Source organism: Aotus nancymaae, unplaced genomic scaffold (assembly GCF_030222135.1).
Source record: "Aotus nancymaae isolate 86718 unplaced genomic scaffold, 86718_ANA_hifiasm-v0.15.2.pri h1tg000010l, whole genome shotgun sequence".
Taxonomy (NCBI): domain Eukaryota; kingdom Metazoa; phylum Chordata; class Mammalia; order Primates; family Aotidae; genus Aotus; species Aotus nancymaae.
The window spans coordinates 23729149-23753816 of record NW_026988421.1 but is presented as its reverse complement, the minus strand read 5'-3'; the positions used below and the strand labels follow the sequence as shown (position 1 = coordinate 23753816).

Below are 24668 nucleotides of genomic sequence, written 5' to 3'. Positions count from 1 at the left end.
AGCAGAGAGACTTAAAAAAAAAAAAATCGGGACACAGTCTCAGAGCTAGTGAATGGACAAAGCCTGGATTCCTGCCCAGACAGTCCAAGGCCAGAACCCAAGTGCTGACCCATGACATGGACGGCCTTCCAAGAGCACATGTTGTCTCGGCAGAACCTATAAGTAGGTTGTGTGTGTGGCTAGGACACACAATACCCTTCCTTTATAGAGAATTTTAGTAAGTGAAGTGAACAATGCCAAGAAATACGGCTCCTCATAGGAGAGGAATTGGAGAAGCCAAAGTAAGGTCAACTGAGACTCCAGAAAACTTAACTCTAAAAACTATATTTTTAAATAGGAAAAGAAATTTTGGAATGGGCTTCAGAGTAAGTACCAAGGGAAAAAAAAAGGTGACTAGCAAGAAAATCAGTATTACTTCAACCTAACATCTGAGCAACTCATTCTGTGTTGACAATGGTATCACAGGGACTGCCAGTTGTGGTTAATCTGTAAGTCTTAGTTCTGGGAATAGAGAGCTGCCTGGAGAAAATCTCCCATAACCAGGATAGAGAAGGCTGCTTAGTGTTCCCCAAAGGTGTGGAGGTGGGCTGTCACTCACAAATAACTCAGGTATGTAGGGGGAATTGACAAGTAGATCTAGTTGTTCCATATACATGCAGAAAAATAGCAGCTCCTGCTCCTAGAGAGCTGAGTGGATTTCTTAAGAGCAGCTTTTATAAAAGGCTTTTCTGATTAACTCCACCGGCCCTGACCAGTCCCCATTCACGGAGTTCCCTGGGGACAAGATATGTTCCACGTTTTATCATACAAAATTTCAGACTCCTTTGGGTATTATTTTTAAGGGTTCTTTAGGCTCTTAAATATGAATGGATCAGGGGTCCTACTGTTTCACTGTTTGTCCTCCTCCCACTCCCAGTTTCCCTTTTCTTCTTTCTCTATTTAGTCCAGACCTCTTATCTACCACTCAAGCCCCTCAGCTCCCCAACTTCCTGTCTTTTCTCCTGGAATCATAACCAAATGCCTTCTTGCATGTTGTACAAGGCTATCCCAGGGTGTAGCCTTATCTGGATCTCAGCATTACACACCAGCGCAGTGCACGCCAGTCCCTGAGCAGCCCCTCTCCTGTCTCCTTAGTAGCTCTTCCAAAATGTCAAGTCCTATCTCATGTCCGTCTCCCATTCAACATACACCCAAATGGCAGGACACCCCTCAACCCACATCGCTCAGGAAAGCTTATGTGTGAGAGTCCCTGCCCGGGCCTCCTTGCCTGGTAAAAGGAAAGCGCCATTCTGCCCACCCCACACCCTCCCTTATCTACTATGGCTGAATAATTTCTCCCCCTGGGCTTGGATTCCAAACCTTCTCTGCCACTCAATTCTCTATCAGTTCTATTCTTTACAAATTTTTCTATATTTTCCATCTCTTTTCACTGATTTCTCCCTGGAAAATGTAAACACAGTCAGGTTTATGCTCACTTAAAGAAAGGAAAATGTGCAGCTACTCAGGAGGCTGAGGCAGGAGAATTGCCTGAACCAAGGAGGCGGAGGTTGCGGTGAGCCAAGATCATGCCATTGCACTCCAGCCTGGGTAACAAGAGCGAAACTCCATCTCAAAAAAAAAAAAAAAAAGAAAAAGAAAGGAAAATGTGGCCGGGCGTGGTGGCGCACACCTGTAATCCCAGCACTTTGGGAGGCCGAGGTGGGCAGATCACAAGTTTAGATCGAGACTATCCTGGCTAACATAGTGAAACACTGTCTCTACTAAAAATACAAAAAAAATAGCCAGGGCATGGTGGTGGGCACCTGTAGTCCCAGCCTCTTAGAAGACTGAGGCAAGAGAATCGCTTGAACCCAGGATGCAGAGATTACAGTGAGCTGAGATCGCGCCACTGTACTCCAGCCTGGGTGACAAACGAAGACTCCATCTAAAAAAAAAAAAAAAAAAAAAAAAAAAGGAAAGAAAAGAAAAGGAAATGTTCCTTTAATCTGTCACCTCTATCTCCTTTCTGCAAAATCGTATCTCTTCCTTTTATTTCTCTTCAAGCTCCTTCTTGAAAGAGTTGTCTCCATATCCTGTCCCCATTCCCTGACTGCTCATTCACTAGTCAGAGGTGCTCAGGGGGCATCACCAGGGCAGACAGATGCACGTTCTCGGCTTCTTGTAACCCAACACTCCCTCCAGCACTTCTGCTGAGCCAATGTCTTCTGCATTGACAAATTTGGTGGCTACTTCACACATATTTTTCTTACTTGACTATCTGTGCTGTTGAATATTCTTCTCACTTGTTCCTCTGCCTGCCTAATTTTCCTTCCAACTTTCAAGTAGCAACTCCTCCAGCTCCTCCTCAGACTTCTGTTTGTCTAGGAACTGGGGATCTCCTTAGCTCTTCTCTCATTTTCTTCTGTACGCTCTCCTTCGGCTCCTAGGAACACAGCTTCTACTGCTCAAGCTCCTGCCTTCCAAATATCTGTCTTCAGATCAGTCCTTCTGCCTAGACTCCAACGCCATGTATACTTTAACGATCTGAAAATTTCCATTTGAATTGTCTAATTCTACCTCAACCTCAGTATGTTAGAAAATAAATTAATAGTCTCTTCCCCTCATCCCCATCTCCTATCCCAAAACTGTCTTCCTCCATCTTCTCCTAGAAAATAATCTCACCACCCTCTGGAATGTCCAAGACAAAAGTGGGAAAGTCACTGCAGATACGTCTCTCCCTTTAACCTTCTCACTCACCCAACAACTGGCCCTGTTCATCTTTCGCTTATAAATTCTATTGAAATCACCCCCACCCTCCACATGGCACACTCCATTTTTCCACTCTCTAAAAAGGTTGGCCCCTTTTCATCTTTCACTTTTTACTTCACTGACGACTGTGTTCATGGTCACCAGTTTTGTTCTTTGCCAGGCGAATCCACAACATACCACAAAGATAATGTTTTTTGTGTGAAATTCATGTCTCATCAACCCTTTTACTTGCCCCAGACCTTTCAAAGATGCATTACTTCCTCTGGGACAAATGTCAGGATACTTAGTACAGAACTGACCCATTCCACACATAGACCGTATTGTGACTTAGCACAATTTCCTCAGTATGCCATGCTGCCAGGTCCTAGAGATGTCTGAAATACAGGAGGTATTCACTAAATAATCAGCCTCCCTTACTAGTCTAATTCCTACTCCTTCTTTTAAATTTAGTTCAGGTCTCTTCTCCTCCAGGAAGTTCTTTCTTCCCAATCCAGAGAACCTATGGTACTTCTACTCTGGCACTTGACATACTGATGCAATCTCTCATTTATTTATCTGTCTCCTCACCAGACTGCAAATTACTTAAGGACAACAATCCAATCTTATTTATATCTGGATTTATACCAGTTAGCATGGGTCCATGTATGTATGTATTTATACATTCAATTAATTTGCCAAATCTCACTTGAATACCTTTGTGACAAGCAATTTCCTGGACACGGAAAATAAGACAGACAATGTTTCTGCCCTCAAGGAATTTATATTTTAATGGTGGCATCAGACACTAGACAAGTAATAAATAAAATCATTCTAGATCATGACACATGTAGTGAATGAAAGAAACAGAGCTATGGTAGAAAGAAGCAAAAGCCTAATTTTTTCTTTTTTTTTTTTTTTTGAGACAGAGTCTCGCACTGTTGCCCAGGCTGTAGTGCAGTGGCACCATCTCAGCTGAATGAAATCTCTGCCTCCTGGGTTCAAGCAATTCTCCTGCCTCAGCCTCCCTAGTAGCTGGGACTACAGGCATGCACCACCACGCCCAGCTAATTTTTTTGTATTTTTAGTATAGATGGGGTTTCACTCAATCTCCCGACTTCGTGATCCGCCCATCTCAGCTTCTCAAAGCGCTGGGATCCTTTACAGGCATGAGCCATTGCGCCCGGCCCTATTTTTTTTTTTTTTTAAGACAGAGTCTTGATCTGTTGCCCAGGCTGAAGTGCAGTGACATGATTTTGGTTCACTGTAACCTTTGCTTCCTAGGTTCCAGTGATTCTCCTGCCTCAGCCTCCCAAGTAGTAATCACAAGTCACCACGCCCAGCTAATTTTTTGTATTTTTAGTAGAGATAGGGTTTCACCATGTTGGCCAGGCTGGTATCAAACCTCTGGCCTCAAATGATCCACCCACCTCAGGCTGCCAAAGTGTTGGGATTACAGGTGTGAGCCACCATGTCTAGCCAAGTCTACTTTTAATAGTATAAATACAAATGGATTCTTAAAAAGAAGTTGGTATTTGGAATATAACCTGAAAAATGAGGAGGATCTAGTCATGCTGAAAGAATAAAGAGACTTTATGTTCCTAGAAGGTATGAAAGTATGTTCTGAGGATCTTCTGGCTTTCTTTGTGCCCAGTACAGGACACTATACTCAAATAGGACTTAATTTCCATTGTTTGATTACTTATTAATAAACTTAAATTTTGACATAAAAGGACAAACCAAAATATCAAATACATAGGAAAGCCTTCTGAGGAACTACGAGGCTGTGGAAGGTAACTAGATGATGTGATATGTAACTCAAGGGACTTCATAGATGTAGAGTTTTACCACGTGGTGTTCATATCAATGTACCAAAATGGGAATTAATATTCTAAATACTTCCTGAATCTATAACCAGGTTTTATATCAGAACGTCAGTTGCTTTTTTTTTTTTTGAGACGGAGTTTCGCTCTTGTTACCCAGGCTGGAGTGCAATGGCACGATCTTGGCTCACTGCAACCTCGCCTCCCAGGTTCAAGCAATTCTCCTGCCTCAGCCTCCCAAAGTAGCTGGGACTACAGGCGCGCACCACCACGCCCAGCTAATTTTTGTATTTTAGTAGAGATGGAGTTTCACCATGTTAGCCAGAATGATCTCGATCTCTTGACCTGGTGATCCGTTCGCCTCAGCCTCCCAAAGTGCTGGGATTTTAGGCGTGAGCCACCTCGCCCAGCCGCTTTGCTTTCTCTAGTAAAATTTTTTGCCCTTGTTTTCTGAGCTCATGTTGGCAAAGTCATTAGGATCTCAGGACAGTGTTTACTTTACTGTATATTTCATCTATTACTTGCTAAAAGGAAAAGTGGCGACTCAGCAGGGTGCCAATCACTGAGGCAAGCCAGGAGTGCTGGGGTGCAAACTGAGGCCAGACTGTCACAGAGAGTCTCACAGATCTCAGGAAGGTCTATAGCATCTTTGGGATGAATACATGCAGATCTTTGTAGAACCAGCTTTCACCTGTAAGTTATAACATTTTGTTAAAAATCAAGGGAGCCAAATAGAAATGTCTAGGGCTCTATGGAAATAACAGATTCCCCGACCTCAATCTCTGGATCTTTCACACTTGGCACTGGTTATGCTCTTCTTCTTTGACTTCAATGTGATGGAATTTCACTAGTTCATGTAGCACATTATTCAAAACTGTATCACCTACACATAAGGCATTAGGTTAAAAATTTAGGATAGAAATAAGATAAGAGGCCAGACTTTCAGTGACATTCAATGACACTTAATGTGACCAGTTCTATTTTGGGTGAGAACCAAATGAAAATAAGACATGGTCATAGTCTGTGGATTTCCAGGTTAGTATGTGATATGGTTTGGCTGTGCCCCCACCCAAATCTCATCTTGAATTGCAGCTCCCATAATTACCACATATGGAGGGCGGGACTTGGTGGGAGATAATTGAATTATGGGGTAGGTCTTCTCCCATACTGTTCTCTTCTTAGTATATAAGTCTCACAAGATCTTATGGTTTTATAAATGACAGTTCCCCTGTGCAAACTCTCCTGCTTGTTGCCATGTAAGATGTGACTTTGTTCTTCCTTCATTTTGCACCATGATTGTCAGCCCCCCGCCAGCACTGTGGAACTGTGAGTCAATTAAATCTCTTTTCTTTATAAATTACCCAGTCTTGGGTATGTCTTTATTAACAGCATGAGAACAAACTAATAGAGTATGGAAACATCACAATAATTTATCCTTAAGTTTTACCCTGCATTTACTACACTTCTGTCATTATCCACTGAAAGTCTGCCTTTACTAGATTTTGGGTTTTTGTAGGGCAGGAACAATTATTTACTTATATGTTTACTCCCACTGACTACCTAGTACACTGCATGGCATGGCATTCAGGTCTAAGAGATGTTTGTTGAACTAAACAAAATAAATATACATCTGATAACCATTATAAGTCAAGGATACACAATTCACTACAGTATTAATGAGAAAGAAGCAATTATCTTTGTCTGAGGAGGGAGAAAGAGAGATCCACAGTGCCACAGACCAGTACACATATGAAAAGATGCTATTACTTGTGGTCAGGAAAATACCCACTAAAATACATTGAGATCAAGACATCATTTTCACCGAAAATACTGATTTAAAGGTTATGTATTGAAAATTCCAGTCCTGATGAAAGCCTGGGGAAATCTGCAAACTATTATTGCTTGCAGGTGTATGACTTGTTGCAACCTTCTTGGAATGTAATCTTGGGTATCTATTTACAATATAAATGCATACATTTTTGATACAATGATATCATGTTAAGGATTCTATTGTACTTTATAAAGGTAAAACTACCAAAGGGAAAGGATATGTTTACAGATATATTTATTGGAGCCCCGTGTGTAATAACAACTCTCGAGGAAATAAGCCAAAGAGCTATCAGAAAGGCAATGGAGAAGCATTGCAGCACAGGCATTCAGCGAACAGGCAGGAGCCAGCTCGGTCCACTAGCTGGCTATAAGACCATTGAGAATGTTCCTAAATTTTTCTAAGTCTTAATTCTCTCATCTAGAAACTGAAGCTACAAGCTGGGCATAGGGTGGATTATCTGAGGTCAGGAGTTCAAGACCAGCCTGGCCAACATGGTGAAACCCCGTCTCTACTAAAAATACAAAAAAATCAGCCAGGCGTGGTGGCAGGCACCTGTAATCCCAGCTATTCAGGAGGCTGAGGTAGGAGGATCGCTGGAATCCAAGAGGCAGAGGTTGCACCGAGAACACGCCATTGCACTCCAGCCTGGGTGACAAAAGTGAAACTCAGTCTCAAAAAAAAAAAAAAAAAAAAAAAGGAAAAAGAAAAAGAAAGAAAGAAACTGGAGCTACAAACAGTGCCTATTTTATGGGGTTACTAAAGGGATAAAAGCACTGAAAACACTTCTTGGTTTGTAGGAAGCAATAAATAAGTTAATTAGGCATGCAGTTGTTTAATTCAATATACTGTACAATATGCATACTCTGGGTTCGTTACAAGCCTGGTCCATTCTTTTTCAAGGCATTCATCTGGACAGACACCCAAGAGTCAATGTTAAGTGAAATAAATCAGATTTTCATAGTCCAGTGTACAGTATACTTCTGTTTTCTTAAACAAATGAAAAAGTAGTCCTAAGGTATGTATATATCTGTTGGCATTTAGTTGCGTCATAAAGATATGAAGAGAAAAAAACCTGTAACCAATGTCACAGATAACAGAAAAGCTGGATCTAGGTAGTATGTAAGAAACTATTAACAGTTTTCTTTAAATGTGTCTGTATTTTTTCCTGGCTCATGGTAATGAGCATACATTACTTTTGTGATTTTTAAAAAAATAACAAGATTTAGTAAAATAAATGTCAGCAAGATACAGTGGCTCACAACTGCAATTCCAGTGTTTCAGGAGGCAGAGTTAAGGATATTGCTTGAAGTCAAGGGTTCAAGACTGGTCTGGGAAACAAAGTGAGACCCCACCTCTACAAAAAATTTTAAGATTAATCTGGCACAACTGCATGTACCTGTAGTACCAGCTACTTGGGAGGCTGAGTCTGGAGGATTTATTGTGGCTACAATGAGCTATGATTGCTCCACTGCCTGAGTGACAGAGCAAGACCCTGTCTCTTAAAAAAAAAAATTAATTGTATAAGTTCAGGAACCACAAGTAGCTCCAAGTGACACAAATATGGAATGAGAGTTACAAAACACAAAAGAATCTAGAATCCCAAGAGCCACAATCCAGAACACCTCCCGATCCTGACTGGGAGCTTGACTAGCTCCCTTGGACCTTGGAGAGGTACTAAACATTTGTATGCACAGGTGTGAATAGCATCATTCAATCTGTGTGACATGAAGAATTCTCTTGCCTGGAAGTTATCACACTCTGACTTTATTCTTGTTTTTTTAGGGTGTGCATATAGCCTTGTGTTTATGGCTCAGTGTAAACTAGACTTGGTAGCAAAACATCCTTCAAAGCAGAGTCTAACAGTCTGACCCATACTACCTGCTGCTCTTCCCCTGGATGTGGCGTGGCAAGAGAAAGGAGGCTTCAGCTGCTGGGTCTCACCCACAGGGCTGGGAGGGGGCTCACAGCACACAGGTGAGTTCCCTTCAGCTTGAACCTAAGGAGTTCTCCAGAGAGCACAGGCTGCCTTCATCTCCACACAGCCTCTGCCTCAAGGCTATTCACAAACACTACTGGGGAGCTCCACTTGGTAATCACTATGTGTAAGGACCAAGAACATATGTCTCCTGAGAAAATGGGACAGGGCCGGCTACCAACACAGAATCACATCAAAAGCCTAACACATTCTCTCTCCTTAAACCACACTTGCCTTTGTGCACCTCCAAAAGCAGGTTTTGCTGTTTGAGAAGCGCATACTTCTGGACATCTAGTCAGAAGCTTGTGTCTCAAATGGATGTGAGAATAGGGACACTGTATTTGAGAGGTCAGCCATGTCAGGCAACCTCTAAGACAGGCAGGCACTGCAGGCTGTATTGCTTTAAGAGGGTAGCCTTTCAGCTCTTTCCAGAATTGCCTAGGGCTTTCTCACCAGCTAAGCCTCTCTCAACAGAGTGCTGATTGCCCTAGTACAACAGGGAAAAGAAGAGGTGAATATATTTCTTCTCAGAAGTACTGTATCTAGATTTTGACATTTTCTTTATCTCAACCTTTAAGCTTATCTTGCGTCAATATGGTAAAACCACCATGCTCTCCAATTCCCAAAGCTGCATCCACTAGAAAGTGAAGACAATTTTAAGGTGCAGTTAATTGTTCTGCATCAAATCATCCCCCTTTCCTCTCAGTTTGACTCCCTGGGTGAAGAACAACACAAAATGAAACAAAAATCAACAACTTGCTCCAAGATTAAGGTATAATCAATGACAAGACCAACTGGGAGCAAAAGCTCATTAATTTGGTACAGTGACAACTCGCTCTGTCTTCCCTGGTTTGTTGCTATCCAGCAAGGCTTACAGCCCCAGGACATTACTATAAGGTCAACGCCCTCTTGGCCCCTTGCCTACCCTACCACCTCAAGGGCATTTGCCAGTTGCCCCTTTCTGACTCTTCAGCTGCTAAAACTTGTAAAGAATAAGGGCTCAGTTGAAAAGCGCATGTGTCTATTTGGTTGGACAAGAAGCCATTTCTCTGTTGCCCATTGTTTTTCAGGAGTGAGGCAAATGCTGCTCAGAATGTTACAGCACGTAAAAAACACTACTCTGTATATAGTGTTTGTGTGTGTGTGTAAATATATATATACACACAACACTTATATAGAAATTATATCATAATTTACACATATATTTCTATAAAGTCTTATGTTATTTGTTTGAGTATAGAAAGATTCACCAGAAGGCAAACTCTGGAAGACAGTTAGGAAATGAATGTATGGAGTTCGCTAACATGTTGGTAAGTCTGTAGGCTACTACTTGCTAATTGTGCGACCTTGGGCACACCACAAAAATGAATTCAGAGGATGTAATAACTCATGTCTAACATTCACCATTATGCCTGACACACAGTTAATAATCAATAAAGGTTTTCAGTATTGTCATTATTACCATTATCATCATCACTAAAGCAGCAAGGTGCTGGGCTCAAGAACTCAAAGTTGAGTTGAGAAAATATACATGAGGAAAGTAAAGAAGTAACACTTATCTCGTATTTTTATTATAACACTTATGGTTGTGTGAGTGTCTGTCTATTTACATTGTATCTATCTTATTCTGGGATCTGGCGTTCCTGGGTGGCTGCTTCAGTAATTTATTCAATACAATTACACAAGGAGGGTTACATGCAAGTGTATTTCTCTTTCACCTTAACTGTCCACAGATCTTTGTCCTTCTCTAAAAAGGAACACCTGGAGGACAGACCCTATCTGCTGTTGATCTATGTACACACCCACCATTCCCTCCCTGCACTAGATCAATCCAAGGCATAAAGGAGTTAATCTATAACTCACTGTTGAATAAACAAAATACAATATAATAAAACTATCTTTGGATGACTGTGCAGTTTGTTGTGTTCACTGCTGTTTAAAAACAGAGTTACTGAGCACTAGCTATATGCTAAGTCCCATACTCAGGGCCATGGGTAACCTGTAGATGTCCAAGACTTGTCTGAAGTCACAGTCTCCAATTTTTGGCATAGGCAGGTTTTCTGAGCATAAAGTATTGAAACCACCTCAATAGTCCTACAGACATTTCTTTGGATAAACATAGGAACTGATCCTTCCTGTCTTAAAGCTTGAAACATAACATTTGTTTCATCTGAGTTCATTCCTCAGGAAAGGACCTGGAAATCTCAAGAAGTATCAAAGAACTAAAACTCACCAGCTCATTGCATGCAGACAATGAGATGCCAGATCCCTCATTTTGTTTCCTTACCCTTCCCTAGTTCCTGTTTTCCAACACATTGTCATATTTCTTCCCTACTATATTAAACCCCTACCTAACTTTAGTGAGTCAGGGAGATGGATTTGACACCAATCTCCCATCTCTTCAGCTCCAGCACCTGGTTAAAGCCTTCTTCCTTGGCAATAATTGTTGTCTTGGTGATTGACTTTCTGTGCAGTGAGTAGCAGGTCTGACACTGGGTCAGACACTGGGTCCCTGGTGTTTTGGTAACAGTATGAGCCAGTGCAGGAGATAGTCATTTTGTGCTAGACCATCTAGTTTCCCTCAAGCAAGGCTTCGCCAGACAACTCAGAACCATGAGGCTTTCTCTTCCTGACCCCTGTCCTCCACCCATCCAGGCCTCTCCCACTCCTCTTCTGTATTAGCATACCTATGGAGGTTCTCTAAACACTGAGTATGGGCACTGTGAGCTATTCAAAAGTCCTACCGAGGTATTATATATGATGTTATAATATGAAGTATTATACATAATTTCCCCCTTATTCTCTCTTTTCTAAATTACATTTTGAGTAAGGTATATGCCATTCATGTTAAATTACTAAAATGACCAGGCGTAGTGGCTCATGCCTATAATCTTAAAAATTTGTGAGGCTGAGGTGGGAGGGTTGCTTAAACCTAGGACCTCAAGATTAGTCTGAGCAACAAAGTGAGACTCTGTCTCTACAAAAAATAATAATTAAAAAAAATTAGCCTAGGGTAGTGGCAAGTCCCTGCTACTTGGGAGGCTGAGATGGGAGGATCATTTTTATTTGGGAGTTTGAGGCTGCAGTAATCTCTGATCATGCCACTGCACTCCAGCCTGGGTGAAAGAGTAAGACGCCATCTCAATAATTAAAAATAAATAGAATGACCAGTTTTTAATATATCACATACTTTCAGTAGTCATCCCAGCATGTGACATATAACTATTTTGGGTATATTTTAATAGCAAATAACTATTTTGGGTATATTTTAAAAGTATACTATGTATCTATGGGTACTGCATGTGTGTGTGTGTGTGTGTGTGTGTACATGGTCATCTCTCAGTATCCAGAGGGGATTGTTTCCAGAACCATCCATGAATACTAAAATCTACAGATGCTCAAATTCCTGATAGAAGATGGTATAGTATTTGTGTATGACTTACTGACCTTCTCCCTAGTGTGTGTGTGTGTGTGTGTGTGTGTGTGTATATTTTTTTTTTCAGACAAAGTCTTGCTCTGTCGCTAGGCACCAGGCTGGAGTGCAGTGGCGCGATCTCGGCTCACTGTAACCTATGCCTCCCAGGTTAAAGCAATTCTCCTGCCTCAACCTCCTGAGTAGCTGGGACTAGAGGTGCACACCACCATGCCCAGCTAATTTTTGTATTTTTTAGTAGAGACGGGGTTTCACCATGGTGGCCAGGATGGTCTTGATATCTTGACCTCGTGATCCACCCGCCTCGGCCTCCCAAAGTGCTGAGATTATAGGTGTGAGCCACCGCTCCCAGCCCTCCCTAGTATATTTAAAATCATTTCTAGATTACATGTAACACTACATACAATATAAATATTATGTAAATAGTTGCTGTAGTGTAGTTTTTACTTGTATTCGTGACAGTGTTGTTATTTTTAACTTTTTTCCCCCAACAGATTTGATCCAAGATGGGTTGAATTCAGATGTAAAACCCATAGATAGGGAAGGCTGATCATCCTTCCTTCCCTATCTATGTATAGGTACAGTCATGTATCACTTAATGAGGTGGATACATTCTGAGAAACATGACCTTAGTTGAGTTTCTCATTGTGTGAAGATCATAGAGTGTAGTTACACAAACCCAGAAGGTATAGCATACTAAATATCTAGGCTGTAAGGTATACCCTATTGTTTCAAGGCTGCAAATCTGTACAGGATGTTACTGTGCTGAATCCTGTAGGGCAGTTATAACATCATGGTACTGTGTATCTAAACTTACCTGAACATAAAAGAGGTACAGGAACAACACAGTATAATTTTATGGGACCACTATTGTATAAGCTGTCATTGACTAAAATGTCATTATGCAGTGCAAGACAGTATACATCCTGCAGTGAAACTGATCTTAACATTGAGAAGCGTGCAGGTCATTCTGGCCACACTTTCTGAGACTTCACCCAAGTAGACTGTGCCTTCAGAAGGGAAGCCTGATACTAATGGAATGTGATGCCTTTTTTTTTTTTTTTTTTTTTTTTTTTTTTACATGGAGTCTCTCACTGTCACGTGGGCTGGAGTGCAGTGGCACAAACTCAGATCACTGCACCCTTCACCTCCCAGGTTCAGGTAATTCTCTTGCCTCAGCCTCCTGAGTGGCTGGGATTACAGGCATGCACCACTATGCCAGGTAATATTTTTTGTATTTTTAATAGAGACTGGATTTCAATATGTTGGCCAGGCTGGTCTCGAACTCCTGACCTCATGATCTGTCCGCCTTAGCCTCCCAAAGTTCTGAGATTACAGGTGTGAGCCACCCTGCCCAGCCACTGTTTTTTAAATTACCCCTTTCCATTAAGTTTGAAAAGGACATTTTTCCTAGACTGGGCCATCAGTAGCAATGCCCCATCATGGAGAGAAAAACGTAGTGAATCTGAGCTTCCGCAGTCTAAGGCAACCTGCTCCTCAGGCCCCTCAAGCATGCTCTTACCACTGTGCGGGTAGAGAGCTGTGGTTGCTGAAAGCCTCTGTCCCACTGAGACAAAACTGCATTATCTGTTAAATTTCTATTATGTAGACTACACTTTATAAGACAGATCCACAGCAGGTAAAAAAGCTGGCTTTTACTCTTATACATGGAGACCCATTAGAGAAATCTATCAGGGAAGTATGAAGTTGCTGAGTCACAGAGATTCTGATGAAGGGTTACAGAATTGAAGCAATATGGTAGGTGCTGGCTCTTTAATGCACTAAAAAATTATACTTTCATTAAAGCCCCTACCAAGCTTCCCACACTTTCAGTTACATCCTTGTAACTAGGGACTTCACCCAGATCTGGCAGCTTGGTTTTCAGACTTCAGGCTGTCTTGTGGCTTGAGGGTTGGGTTTCACCAGAGACTTGCCTCTATCTGCCTAGGAATTTTTCTGTCGTCTACCACTATCACAATTAATAATTTTTCAAATGAATAGGTACAAATCCCTTAGCATAGAGGAGCTCCTTGAATATCAGCATGACTGGGCAGCTGGGCTACCAAGGGTCTAAAATCATGGATGGGAAACTCCTCATAAACCCAATACGTATTTGTTCTTTCTACCTATGGCCTGCACCTTCCCCATTTAGAGCCTATAAAAATCCTAGCCTCAGTGACACATTGGGTCTACCTGCTTTCTGGTTGGGACTACCCACCTTCTGGTTGGGACTACCACTTTGGGTCCCCTCTCTACTGAGAGCTGTTCTGTCACTCAATAAAAGTTCTCTGCCTTGATCACTCTCCAGTTGTCTGTATAACCTCATTCTTCTTGGACGCAGGGCAAGCACCTGGGACCCACTGAACAGTGAGTGAGAAAGGAGCGTTAACACTACAGCCTTCCTGTCTTCTGCTGGCATCAGGCGGCTGCCCCACTGCCATAGGAAATGGCAGTGGGGCCAGGCCAGCCTACGAGCCACAGGCTGGAGCAGAGCAGTGGGACCGAACCAGCTATAACTCGTACAAGCTGAAACCTGCCCTCCACTCCATTTGCTGCTCTGTGGGTGGTGGGAAGGAGAGAAAGGCTGTGACCCTTCTGGGGGTCCAGACCTCAGGGCTCCCCAAGCCAGGGCTGTGCCATGCTGTAACACCCCCTTTGGGGTTCCCTGGTTGCTGATGTTTCCGAGTTTTTAGAGCACCACCGCATTCCCCTCGTCCAGACACCAGCACCCAAGGTGGAAGCCCCTGGCTGTGCAAGTGGTTCAGCCACAGCCTTGCACAGAGCCAGTGCCTGGAGCTGACCACCCCACCATAGCAGCTGGTGTGCCTGGCTTACCCTTGGGGGGCATGATATATGGACCAGTAGTGTGAGCTGAGTGCAGCCTGATGGACCAAGAGGGCAGAGCAAGCCCAGAGGGCACAAGCAAAACTGGAGCAGAGGCACTGCCGGCTGCAGAGGTCTCTAGATGGCAAAGAGGCACTGAAAAAAATCCTGTATCATTGCCACACTCTGTATGTGTGAAGCCATACAGTATGAATTCCAAAGGGTGTATGCCTGTGCTGCTGGTGAACTGCAGGACCACCATGGAAGGGAAGTTAGTAAAAGAATGTTGCCCTGGTAATGAGCCTCATTCTGCAGACTCAGAGGCTGTGCTGATCCCTTCTGCAAACAGACTTCCACTCTCACTTTTGCTCCAATAAACTCACAGGTCAGTGAGACGGTGGAAACCAAAATACATACACAACCTATTGTACAGGTTAGCAAAAGAATCTGGCTAGCTAAAAGGAGGGGTCTATAAAGAAGGTAAAGCTCTGGCCTGCCTGGAGATAAAGCCCAATGCATCCCTAAAGGAAATAGAAGAAAGAAAGAAAGTAAGGAGTGCATAACACCAGGAACCTTCCTATCAGGAAAAAGTGGGAGGGAGAGCAGTAGGAGGCATCATGATTAAATAACAGGGTAATTATTAGCTCCATTTATCTACATACCTCCAAAGTGAGCTCTCGGTGATGCTCCCCAGGTTATAGTCATAGAGCTTTGTCAAAATGAGAATCACCTGAAGGCAAAAGAAGAAATCATGGTTAGTCTCAAACAATTACAATCTCTTAGAACTGAAATGGCCCAAGGGAGGGCTTAGGATTCCTTTAATGGGCGCTTAACATAATTGAATGAATTGTTACCACATTTGCTGCACTGACTAGGAAAGGGTTGGCGTGCCTTTCTGCCTTTCACTGAACTGCTTAGGTCTGTCCTCTCCCCACCTTTCTCCCTGTCACCCTGCAGCAAGGGTTACCTGCCCCTCCAGATGTTTCTTTCCCTAGTGAGTTTAACGCTTTTAGGGAAGGCTGGAAGAGCTGCCAAATACGCACACCACTCAGGTACTCACTGAGCAGATGCCTGGGAGATAGGAAGGTCAATGATTAGTGTCCAGTCCTAGTAGCTGGGCACATTGAGCAGGTTACCCAATGTGCCCAACTACTGTCTTTTTGGGAGATAGCATTGCTCTTAATCGCTTCTTTGAAAGCCAGAAATACTAACATTTTTTCAAAAAATTCTTTGAATTCTTTTTGGGAAACAGCATTTCTTTCTTCCCCCAACACCTGCCCCCACAGGGTTCAAGCAATTGCCCTTCCTCAGTCTCCCGAGTAGCTGGGACTACAGGCATGCACCACCCCGCCTGGCTAATTTTTTGTATTTTAGTAGAGATGGGGTTTCACCAAGCTGGCCAGGATGGTCTCAACCTCCTGACCTCGTGATCCACCTGCCTCAGCCTCCCAAAGTGCTGGGATTAACAGGCATGAGCCACAGCACCCAGATGGGAAATAGTATTTCTTTTTGGGAAACAGCATCAACATTTAATGCTATTAATGCAAAGAATTCTTTGAAAGAATGTCAGTATGCCCATTTATTAAGGGGGATGAAGAGTAATGCTCTCTCCCAGAAAGAATTGCTGTTTGAAGTTAAATTAGGAAATAAATGCAAATTACATATCAATTAGCATGGGGTTCTTAAATGTTAGTTCCTTCCCTTTGCCCTATGTGAGCTTCGTTTTAACTTTCTTCTGACTTCCAATTTCTAGGAAAGCCATTAAACAGAAGCCACATTGGCAGGACTAACCAATAGCATTTTAACAGGAGCAAATCTAGGTTTCACGGGGTCCAGATAATTACCGTGTATTCTGTTTCTTACAGAACCCTCCATAAAATCAAAAATTAGGAACAGGTCTCAGGAAAGCAGCTGTAGAATTGTGGAATGCTAAATTTAAGCTATATTCGCTTCACAGCAAATCCTCCTCTGAAATCGAAAGCAGCACTATTTTCAACTTTACCCAGAAGAGCCTAAACTATTTATTTCATCCTTTCAGAATTCAACAAACATTTATTAAACATTTATTAGGACCCCAGGATTTTGCCCACTGCCAGAAGAGAACACAAAGAAATACAGATTCAGTCTATGAGTCCGTGATCTGGTTGGGACAGAAGTACTCATCAAAGAAAAGGGAAGTTGATAAGGAGCTCTACACCCTTTCTCAGTCACATCAAAACTCTTCCCATCACAGCTGCTCCAGAAGACAGCTTCTTTTGGCATCTGCAGCAATGAACAGAGTCCACCTGGTTACTTGAAATACAGGAGGCCTGACTGGGCATGGTTGCTCACATCTGTAATCCCAGCACTTTGGGAGGCCAATGTGGGCAGATTGCCTGAGCTCATGACTTCGAGACCAGCCTGGGGAACACGGTGAAACCCAATATCTACTAAAAATAAAAAATAAAAAAAAAAAATTGGCCAGGCATGGCAGCGTGCACCTGTAGTCTCAGCTACTGGGGAGACTGAGACAGGAGAATTGCTTGAATCCAGGAGGCAGAGGCTGCAGTGAGCTGGGATCACGCCACTGCACTTCAGCCTGGGCAACAGTGAGACTCCGTTCAAAAAAAAAGAAAAAGAAAAAAAGAAATACAGGAGCCCAAGGACACTTGGGAAGATTCCACAGAGCAGTGGGTTCCTAACCACTAATTTCTCCACCTTTTCCTTGCTCTTCTTATGTAAGGGAAAAACATAATGAGTTTGCTCAGTTTTCTGTCAAAGTTCATATTTTCCTCCTGGTACTCATAACCTAGAACATTTGGCCCAGCCCAGCTGTTTCCAACTCAGCAGAAAAATGTTGACATTGATTTCCTGGATCCTTCTCTGAAGGCCAAGGGATCAGTTCTAGCTAGTGAGCAGAGCACATTCTAACCTCAAATTCCAGAGTTGCAAGCTGCCGAGGAATGCTGAATCCTTCCAAGTTCCACTCTACCAGCACAGCATTTGATTTACTGAAGGCACAAGCATCAGTGAACACATTCTTAACTTGTTTTAATTTCACAGCAAGCAAACTGGAACTCCCTGACCTTAGGTTTGTTCTGAGTTCAAGGAAGAAAAAAAACTACAGTAACTTACAAACAGGCAGACATCCCGGAGTACCTGTCCTCTAAGGCCACCCCTCTCCTGAACTACAGCACGGCTTCCTTCCTTCCAGGTCCTGTTCAAAACTTGCTTCTTTAGCAAAAGGTGAGCATGTGTGAGGTGCGGGGCACCCTACAGGCACATCAGATGGCATGCCTGTGGTGGAGGCATATGCTCAACAGATCCATGTGCCAATTAAGTGGCTCTCAGTGCTAAATTTCAATCACCGCCCTCCCAGGAACGCTGATCAGTGGCAGCAGGGTAGCTGTTTGTTTGAAGATACAGAATGGTGATGCTGCTCCACCTCAGTACAATTTTGCCGAATAGGCCTATAAATCCCCCACCAAGAAAATAGGGGTGTGGGCATAAAGCATTTCTAGGTAGTTGCTCTCCTGATACAATACCACAGTAAACTAAATAATGAAGTTCAGCTGGTCACAGGCGGTGTCTCCCATTCAGCTGATGAGGGAATTCAAAGGCGGCCCGGAGGAGGAAGCCTTTAACCCAGCATGTAGTGGTATGGAGCCACTCGCACAGGCACACAGAAATTGTCTAAGCAATCCCGGGGCAGGCTGGCAGGGAGGTAGAAGTCGCTCCCCGCCTCTTCTTGCAGGGCTAGTAAAACTGAAATGCCAGTGATACACTCAGGCAGTTTATCAATACTGCACCAGAAGAGGCGTCCTTTCTGGCATTTGAAAGCACATCTGCTTGAATCAATCTATTTAATCTTTCTGTTTTCAGAAAGAGAGCAAGAAAGAAGGGAGAACTGCTAACCTTTAGTTATGTTTCCAATCGATTATTTGAGATTTTTCTTTTTTCCCTGTACTGCCTATGTGCATTCTTTACCATCTTATTCCTGAACAATGATGCATCCTTATGTTAGCTATGTTTTGTTCTTTGTTTGCTTCTGTGTTCTGGGAATACTATTTAACAAATCAGTTTCTGTGAAGGGAGCCAGAGAGAAAAATCACTACATTCAAATGAGAAAATGTGAAAAATGCAATTGCCTCCCTATTCTGGTCTTATTTTCTGTTGTTCTTTGTGTATTTTTCAAACTTAAAATGGAACAAAATGGAGCTGTTTTGTTTGCTTTCGTTTTTGTTTTGAGATGAGGGTCTCACTCTATTGCTCAGTCTCGTCTCAGCTCCTGGGCTCAAGGGATTCTCCCACTTTAAACTCCCTAGTAGCTGGGATTAAGGCTCAGGACACCACATCCAGCATTCAGTGGAACTTTTTAATTAAGTGAAATGTTGTGTGTGCTTAAATAATATACAAATAATTTATTTTTATACATTCAGCATATAACTTTCATGTATAGAAAACTCTGAGTTCAAGTTTATAGCATTTAATTGTAAGTTCAATAAAAAAGCAAGGCTGTTTTGATGAACACATATACCTCCACACAAAGTGGCATATCCATCAGCATTCCATTTATTTCTGTATCTTGTTTTTGTTAGATAGCGTTCAAAAATCTCTGATTCAAAACAAATGGTCACCATATGGTACTAGCTTTTTGAGGTTCCTCTCTAAATCCTAGGATATCATCTTTAAATAGCTATGACCCAAATTATCTAACACTTGATGCCTCCACCTATGGTGTACCAGGACCTCAGCATCGAGTTCTTTCTGGGACTTTCCACAGTGACATGTTTCAAATATCCCTGTTGCCTGTCTAGGATTTGCTTTCACATGACTTCTACACTTCTTCTTTCACTGGGACTCCTTCTTGCCACATCTGTCACTCACATTATTTTTGGGGGGAACTTCACTTGGTCCACTTTTATAGAGAGGATACTGGGGCCCACTCACCAAGCTGCTGTTCTCAAATCACCCATTCCTTGAAGAGTGCTAGAAACAGTGCCAGGTCAGGTTCTGTGCAGAATGGAAGAGGGTTTCCAAGGAGTTTGCAAGGGCTTCTTCTCCCACAGCACTGAACCAAATTTTTCATAACCCAGGCTCCCAAACTATCACCCCTTTGCTTAGGCCCTTCCAAAGCTCCTACTGAATAATTCCATCAACGCTAGCCCTCACTCACTCTGGACAGGGAGTTGAGAAACCATCACAAAGGACTCTGTGAGAGGAAAATGTCAATTCATTCCTCCCTTCTAGCCCCAACCTCTTTCTGCACTGGGTTACAGAACAAAAACATTCACAAACAGAGGATGACTAATAAGAGTGTTCCACTGTAAATTACCAAAAGTCAGTGCAAAATATTCTGTTGTATCAAAATGGTAGGGCAAGAAGCCTTATTTACAGGTATGCATGGAAATGAATTAACCTGCCAGCAGCATAAGACAGGCAGTCTCTACTAGGCCAGTTATCAGTCATGTAAACACCTTTGACTATGACAGCATCATTTTTATTATAAAATATAATTTAGAAATGAAACCCCAAACATTTAAGGAACCTGAGAACACCTTCCTGGTAATCTGGTTCTACACACAGCACACTTTTGAAAACCCGTGTATTAACTAAGTACCAGATTGTAGAGAACCAAAATTTCTCTAAGCTTTTCTAGATAGAGGCGTAGGAATTTCCATTTCTTTTCTTAAAAACAAAAACACAGTGTGTTTCTCCTTTTCTTTACTAAATAATTCACCCCACAGGAAGTGGGATGGAAGTATGGTAGGAGACTAGAGGAACTTATTCCCTGGTCCCGGACGGATGAAATGAAGAAGGCTGCAGAACTAGCAGATGGTACCAACAGCAATCTCTACTTGCCCTCACTACTCCTCAGCATGAGACCCTCCCCACCAGTGCCATGACAGTGAAGAAATGCCAAAGGAGTGGAAGTTACCACTCCTTTTCTAGAGATTTGCAAATAATCCACCCCCCAATTTGCATGTAATTAAAAATGGCTATAAATATTGCTAGTAAACAGACCGTACACTACTACTCTGGGCATACTGCCTATGAGTTAGCCCCACTCACTTAATAATCCCACTTTCTTCTACCACCAGCTCACTCTTGAATTCTTTCCTGAGTGAAGCCAAGAACCCTCCCCAGGCAAAGCCCCAATTGTGGGGTTCACCTGCTCTGTATCAGAAGGTTGGGGGTGTCATTGGATTTGTAAGGATACTTAGCCTGGCTACTGCTCTTCATCTCACGTACATCTTAGAAAATGGGGACATATCTCTTCACTCTTCAATTAATAATGATTTGCACTTTTGCTTTCCTCTCTCTGTGTCCAACTGTGGAAGCAGTATCTAATCTCAAAAGTATGGGTTTGGGATTAGGGTACAAGATCCCATAATCATTTTCATTCCTTATGGTCTGCGTTTCCAAATCCTGAATAATGTAGATGGTGACTAGATCCTAGTCTATAAAACAACACTATTTCCTTAGTCTTCCTCTCAACTACTAGCGATTCAGGGATGCAATGGGCAGGTGCTTCTAGACTCCACAGAGCTTAGCCATGCTAATAATTATAATTGCTCTTGCCTGAGATGGGCCATAGACTGGCTTGAGTGAACAAGGGAACAGCCATATTGAAGATGCCAGCAGGTTGGGCAGGGCTGATGCTGGCTACCTTTGTCCTGCCCCCACCATCTTCCAGCAGGCCTTAGTGTTTTTTCCATCATCCAAGCTCAGAGAGCCACCTCTCTGCTCATTTCAGCAGCTTGCTAGAGACAATTTGGTTAGATGTATTTTACAGATCTTGATGAAAGCAAATATGGGGTAAGAGAATAATAAGGAGCCTGGGAGATTTCGAATAATTTTTCCTGAGAATCAAAGAGTTGGATAAAATAAAAGAGTCGTGTTCAATGGCCAGAAATTTGTTTTTGTTTTCTTTGCACTCCAATTTCAGGGAAAAGAAGTAAACTCACACTAGTTTTCCTTAAAATATGCATGTTCCAGATTGTGTGTCTTTGGCTCAGTAAGTATTTGACTTTCCAAGTTAAACAGAGGTTCTCATTTCTTCTGGGGAGCCATGTATCCTTTAAGAATATGATCTGATAACATTTATGAGCATAAACAATAAATATAACTTTAATAATTGTACCCATCTCTGGAATCCTGGGGGAGGGTCATACATCCCAAAATAAGAACTTCTATAATTCTCAGAAAATAAAAGCTTTCTTCAGAAGAAAAGTTTCAGCTCCAAAATTCTGCGCATTTAATTTAATAAACATTTAATATGCTTTGTTAAAAGGCGAGAATTTTAAAATACATGCTGTGAGAATACAAAAAAAGGAATGAGATTTGAGTCCCTAAAAGCTCAGTCTTCTGGAGAGGCAGACCTGTACACAGATACTTACAAAATGTGAGGAAAAAAGATGTGAAGCAGGATGAAAGTGTTGATTTTTTGTTTTTTTGAGATGGAATTTCGCTCTTATCACCCAGGCTAGAGTGCAATGACATGGTCTTGGTTCACGGCAACCTCCATCTCCTAAGTTCAAGTGATTCTCCTGCCTCAGTCTCCTGAGTAGCTGGGATTACAGGTACCCGCCACCACACCCGGCTAATTTTTTTGTATTTTTACTAGAGACAGGGTTTCCCTATGTTGGCCTGGCTGGTCTCAAACTCCTGACCTCATGATCCACCTGCCTCAGCCTCCCAAAGTGCTGGGATTACAGATGTGAGCCACCGCACCCGGCCTGTGTTTCTTTCAAGGAGCAAGAAAGAGGGGTGTAATCAGGAGACAATTCTTAGAAAAGGATGCATTTAAGACAAATCCCAGAAGACGTTTGTGATTCTGATAAAGATGAGAAGATACAGGAAGGGTACTATAAGGAAAGGAACTAGGGGAGAACGCTCAGAGAGCATTAAGAAAAGGGCAATTCCTCTGGTTTGCCTAAAGGTTAGAGTATGAGTAGGGACCCACACAGTATCAGAATACAGAGATAGGCTTTGGCTCTATTGTGGAGGACCTAAAATATTAGACTAGTAGTGTGCTCTGCTCAAAACAGAAAAGGCTTTGGAACCAGAAGATGACCAGATTTTGATTTTTAAATTTTGTTTTTTTAGAGACACAGTCTTACTTTGTCACCCAAGCTAGAGGGCAGGGATGTAGTCAGAGCTCACTGCAGCCTCAAACTCCTGAGCTCAAGCGATCCTTCTGCCTCAACTTCCTGAGTAGGTGGGACTACAGGCACACACCACTATGCCTGGCTAATATTTTAATTTTTTTAGACATGAGGTCTTGCTATGTTGCCCAGGCTGGTCTCTAAGTCCTGGCCTCAAGTGATCCCCATGCCTCAGCCCCACAAAGTGCTGAGATTGCAGGTGTGAGCCACCATACCTGGCCAAGACCAGATATTGAGTCCTGGTTTAGCCAGCAGATCTGTTAGAATGCCATTTGCAGCAAGAAACAGAATGCTGACAGTGACTCAAGCAGTAAGTGGTTCATTACATCATATAGCAGGAAGTCCAGAGTTTATGCAGTTCCAGGACTAATTTATCCCAACCATGTCATCAAGGACCCAAGTAGAGTCCATGTGTCCTCTCTGACAGCATCAGCACTCAGTGCTACTTACCCTCATGTTTGCAAAGTGGTCATAACACTTCTTTTCATCACCTGAAGAAGTAGCTATATTCAGCAGAGTAAAGCAGGGCTTCTGGTGTATATATCGGTTTTTGTTGTGTTGTGTTTTCTACCTAGGGAAGAAACTCTTTCCCAAAAGCTGTGTCAGCAAACTCCTTTTACCCTCACTAACCAGGATTCTGCCACATGCCCACCGTGGTTGCAATAAAGACGGAGAAAACAAGGAACTGGTACTTCCACTTGACATTTACTATGATCAGAGGTGGGTTTTGCCAGCAAAGAAAAAGTGGCGAGGGGCTGCTGAGTAGCAAATAGTAGGTATACCATTGTGTGATTTTCAGTAAGTCACCTGAATCCTAAACTAACATCCAGCATTTATTTGGTGTCTACTCTGTGTGCCAGGTATCATAATTAAGAAATGTCAAATATCTCATTGTTTTCTGATGATGAAATTGAGCCACAGAGAAGATAAGTAAGTTAAACTACTGAGCTAGTCATTTAAAGTCTAATTCACATCACATATGAAATCCTAATCACTGTGCTAAATTTTCCTCTCTGGTATCCTGTCTAATATGGGTACGAAGATTATTAGAGGCAAGCCAGAACCACTGAAATGCCCTCACTTTCTGTTCATTTCAAAAACATTTATTGAAGCCCTGATATCTGTCAGACATGATACTAGTCACAAACCCCTTTCTCTCACTGTGCCTTCTTCTAGACATTGATGGAATATATCTTCCTGATCATAGACAGCCTTGAGTTTTTACTTTTTACTGACCTCAAGTCAATGGCATTTTGCGGTCATTTTAAAATTATTAATTTTTTAAAGTTTTGAAACCTGGTAAAATCCTCTTTAGTAATTGATCCTTCCATTTAAATTACTGGAGAACTTGCTTGCCGCCAGATCAGGGGTTCCTGACAGTGAATGCACACGCAGCTAACTGCAGATTTCCACAGATGGTTTTACAGTATCATCATTTTAAGATTCAAGTGAATGCATAATTACACTCTTTTTGAGTTAACAAAGGGGAAAGATATCAATAATGGCTAAGCTGGATCAAGGTGCTCCAGAGGGGAGTTGACAGGTTGAGAGAGAGACATGTGCACGCACACACCACATACACCCACATACCTGCACACAACATCTGAAGTTCATCAGACCAAAGTAATCTAGCATAGACAAACACACCTGAAAAAATGAAAAATGAGTAGAAACAGTGGGCTAATTTGGGGTACAAGAAAGCATCCAGAAAGCAGTTAGTGGATTTTTGCTTCTGAGAATTATTTAATCCCTAAATTCCCTTTATATTTTGTAGCAGCCCACACATAATTTAATGTCATGTTTATTTATGTAATATCCTTTGCATTGCACTGAAATTGAGTGAGTGACACAGCCACTGTATCCCTTCTGGGGAAATTAAAAGGCAAGCCAAGCAATAGTGATGCAGACAGAG

At 42.3% G+C, this 24668-nt stretch overlaps 1 protein-coding gene across 5 annotated transcripts in view; it reads right to left on the bottom strand.

Moving 5' to 3' along the window:
- The window catches only part of SORCS1 (sortilin related VPS10 domain containing receptor 1), a 591753-nt gene that overhangs the window by 363199 nt on the left and 203886 nt on the right, over nucleotides 1–24668 (bottom strand). For 4 of the 5 annotated variants that reach the window (XM_012450170.3, XM_012450169.3, XM_012450171.3 and 1 more), the window contains exon 2: nucleotides 15272–15339. In XM_012450170.3, the coding sequence (XP_012305593.2) occupies nucleotides 15272–15339 (68 nt within the window). Of the gene's footprint in view, nucleotides 1–15271; nucleotides 15340–17723; nucleotides 17785–24668 lie in introns of those variants that run through there. The other variant, XM_064373893.1, reaches the window with a different exon arrangement.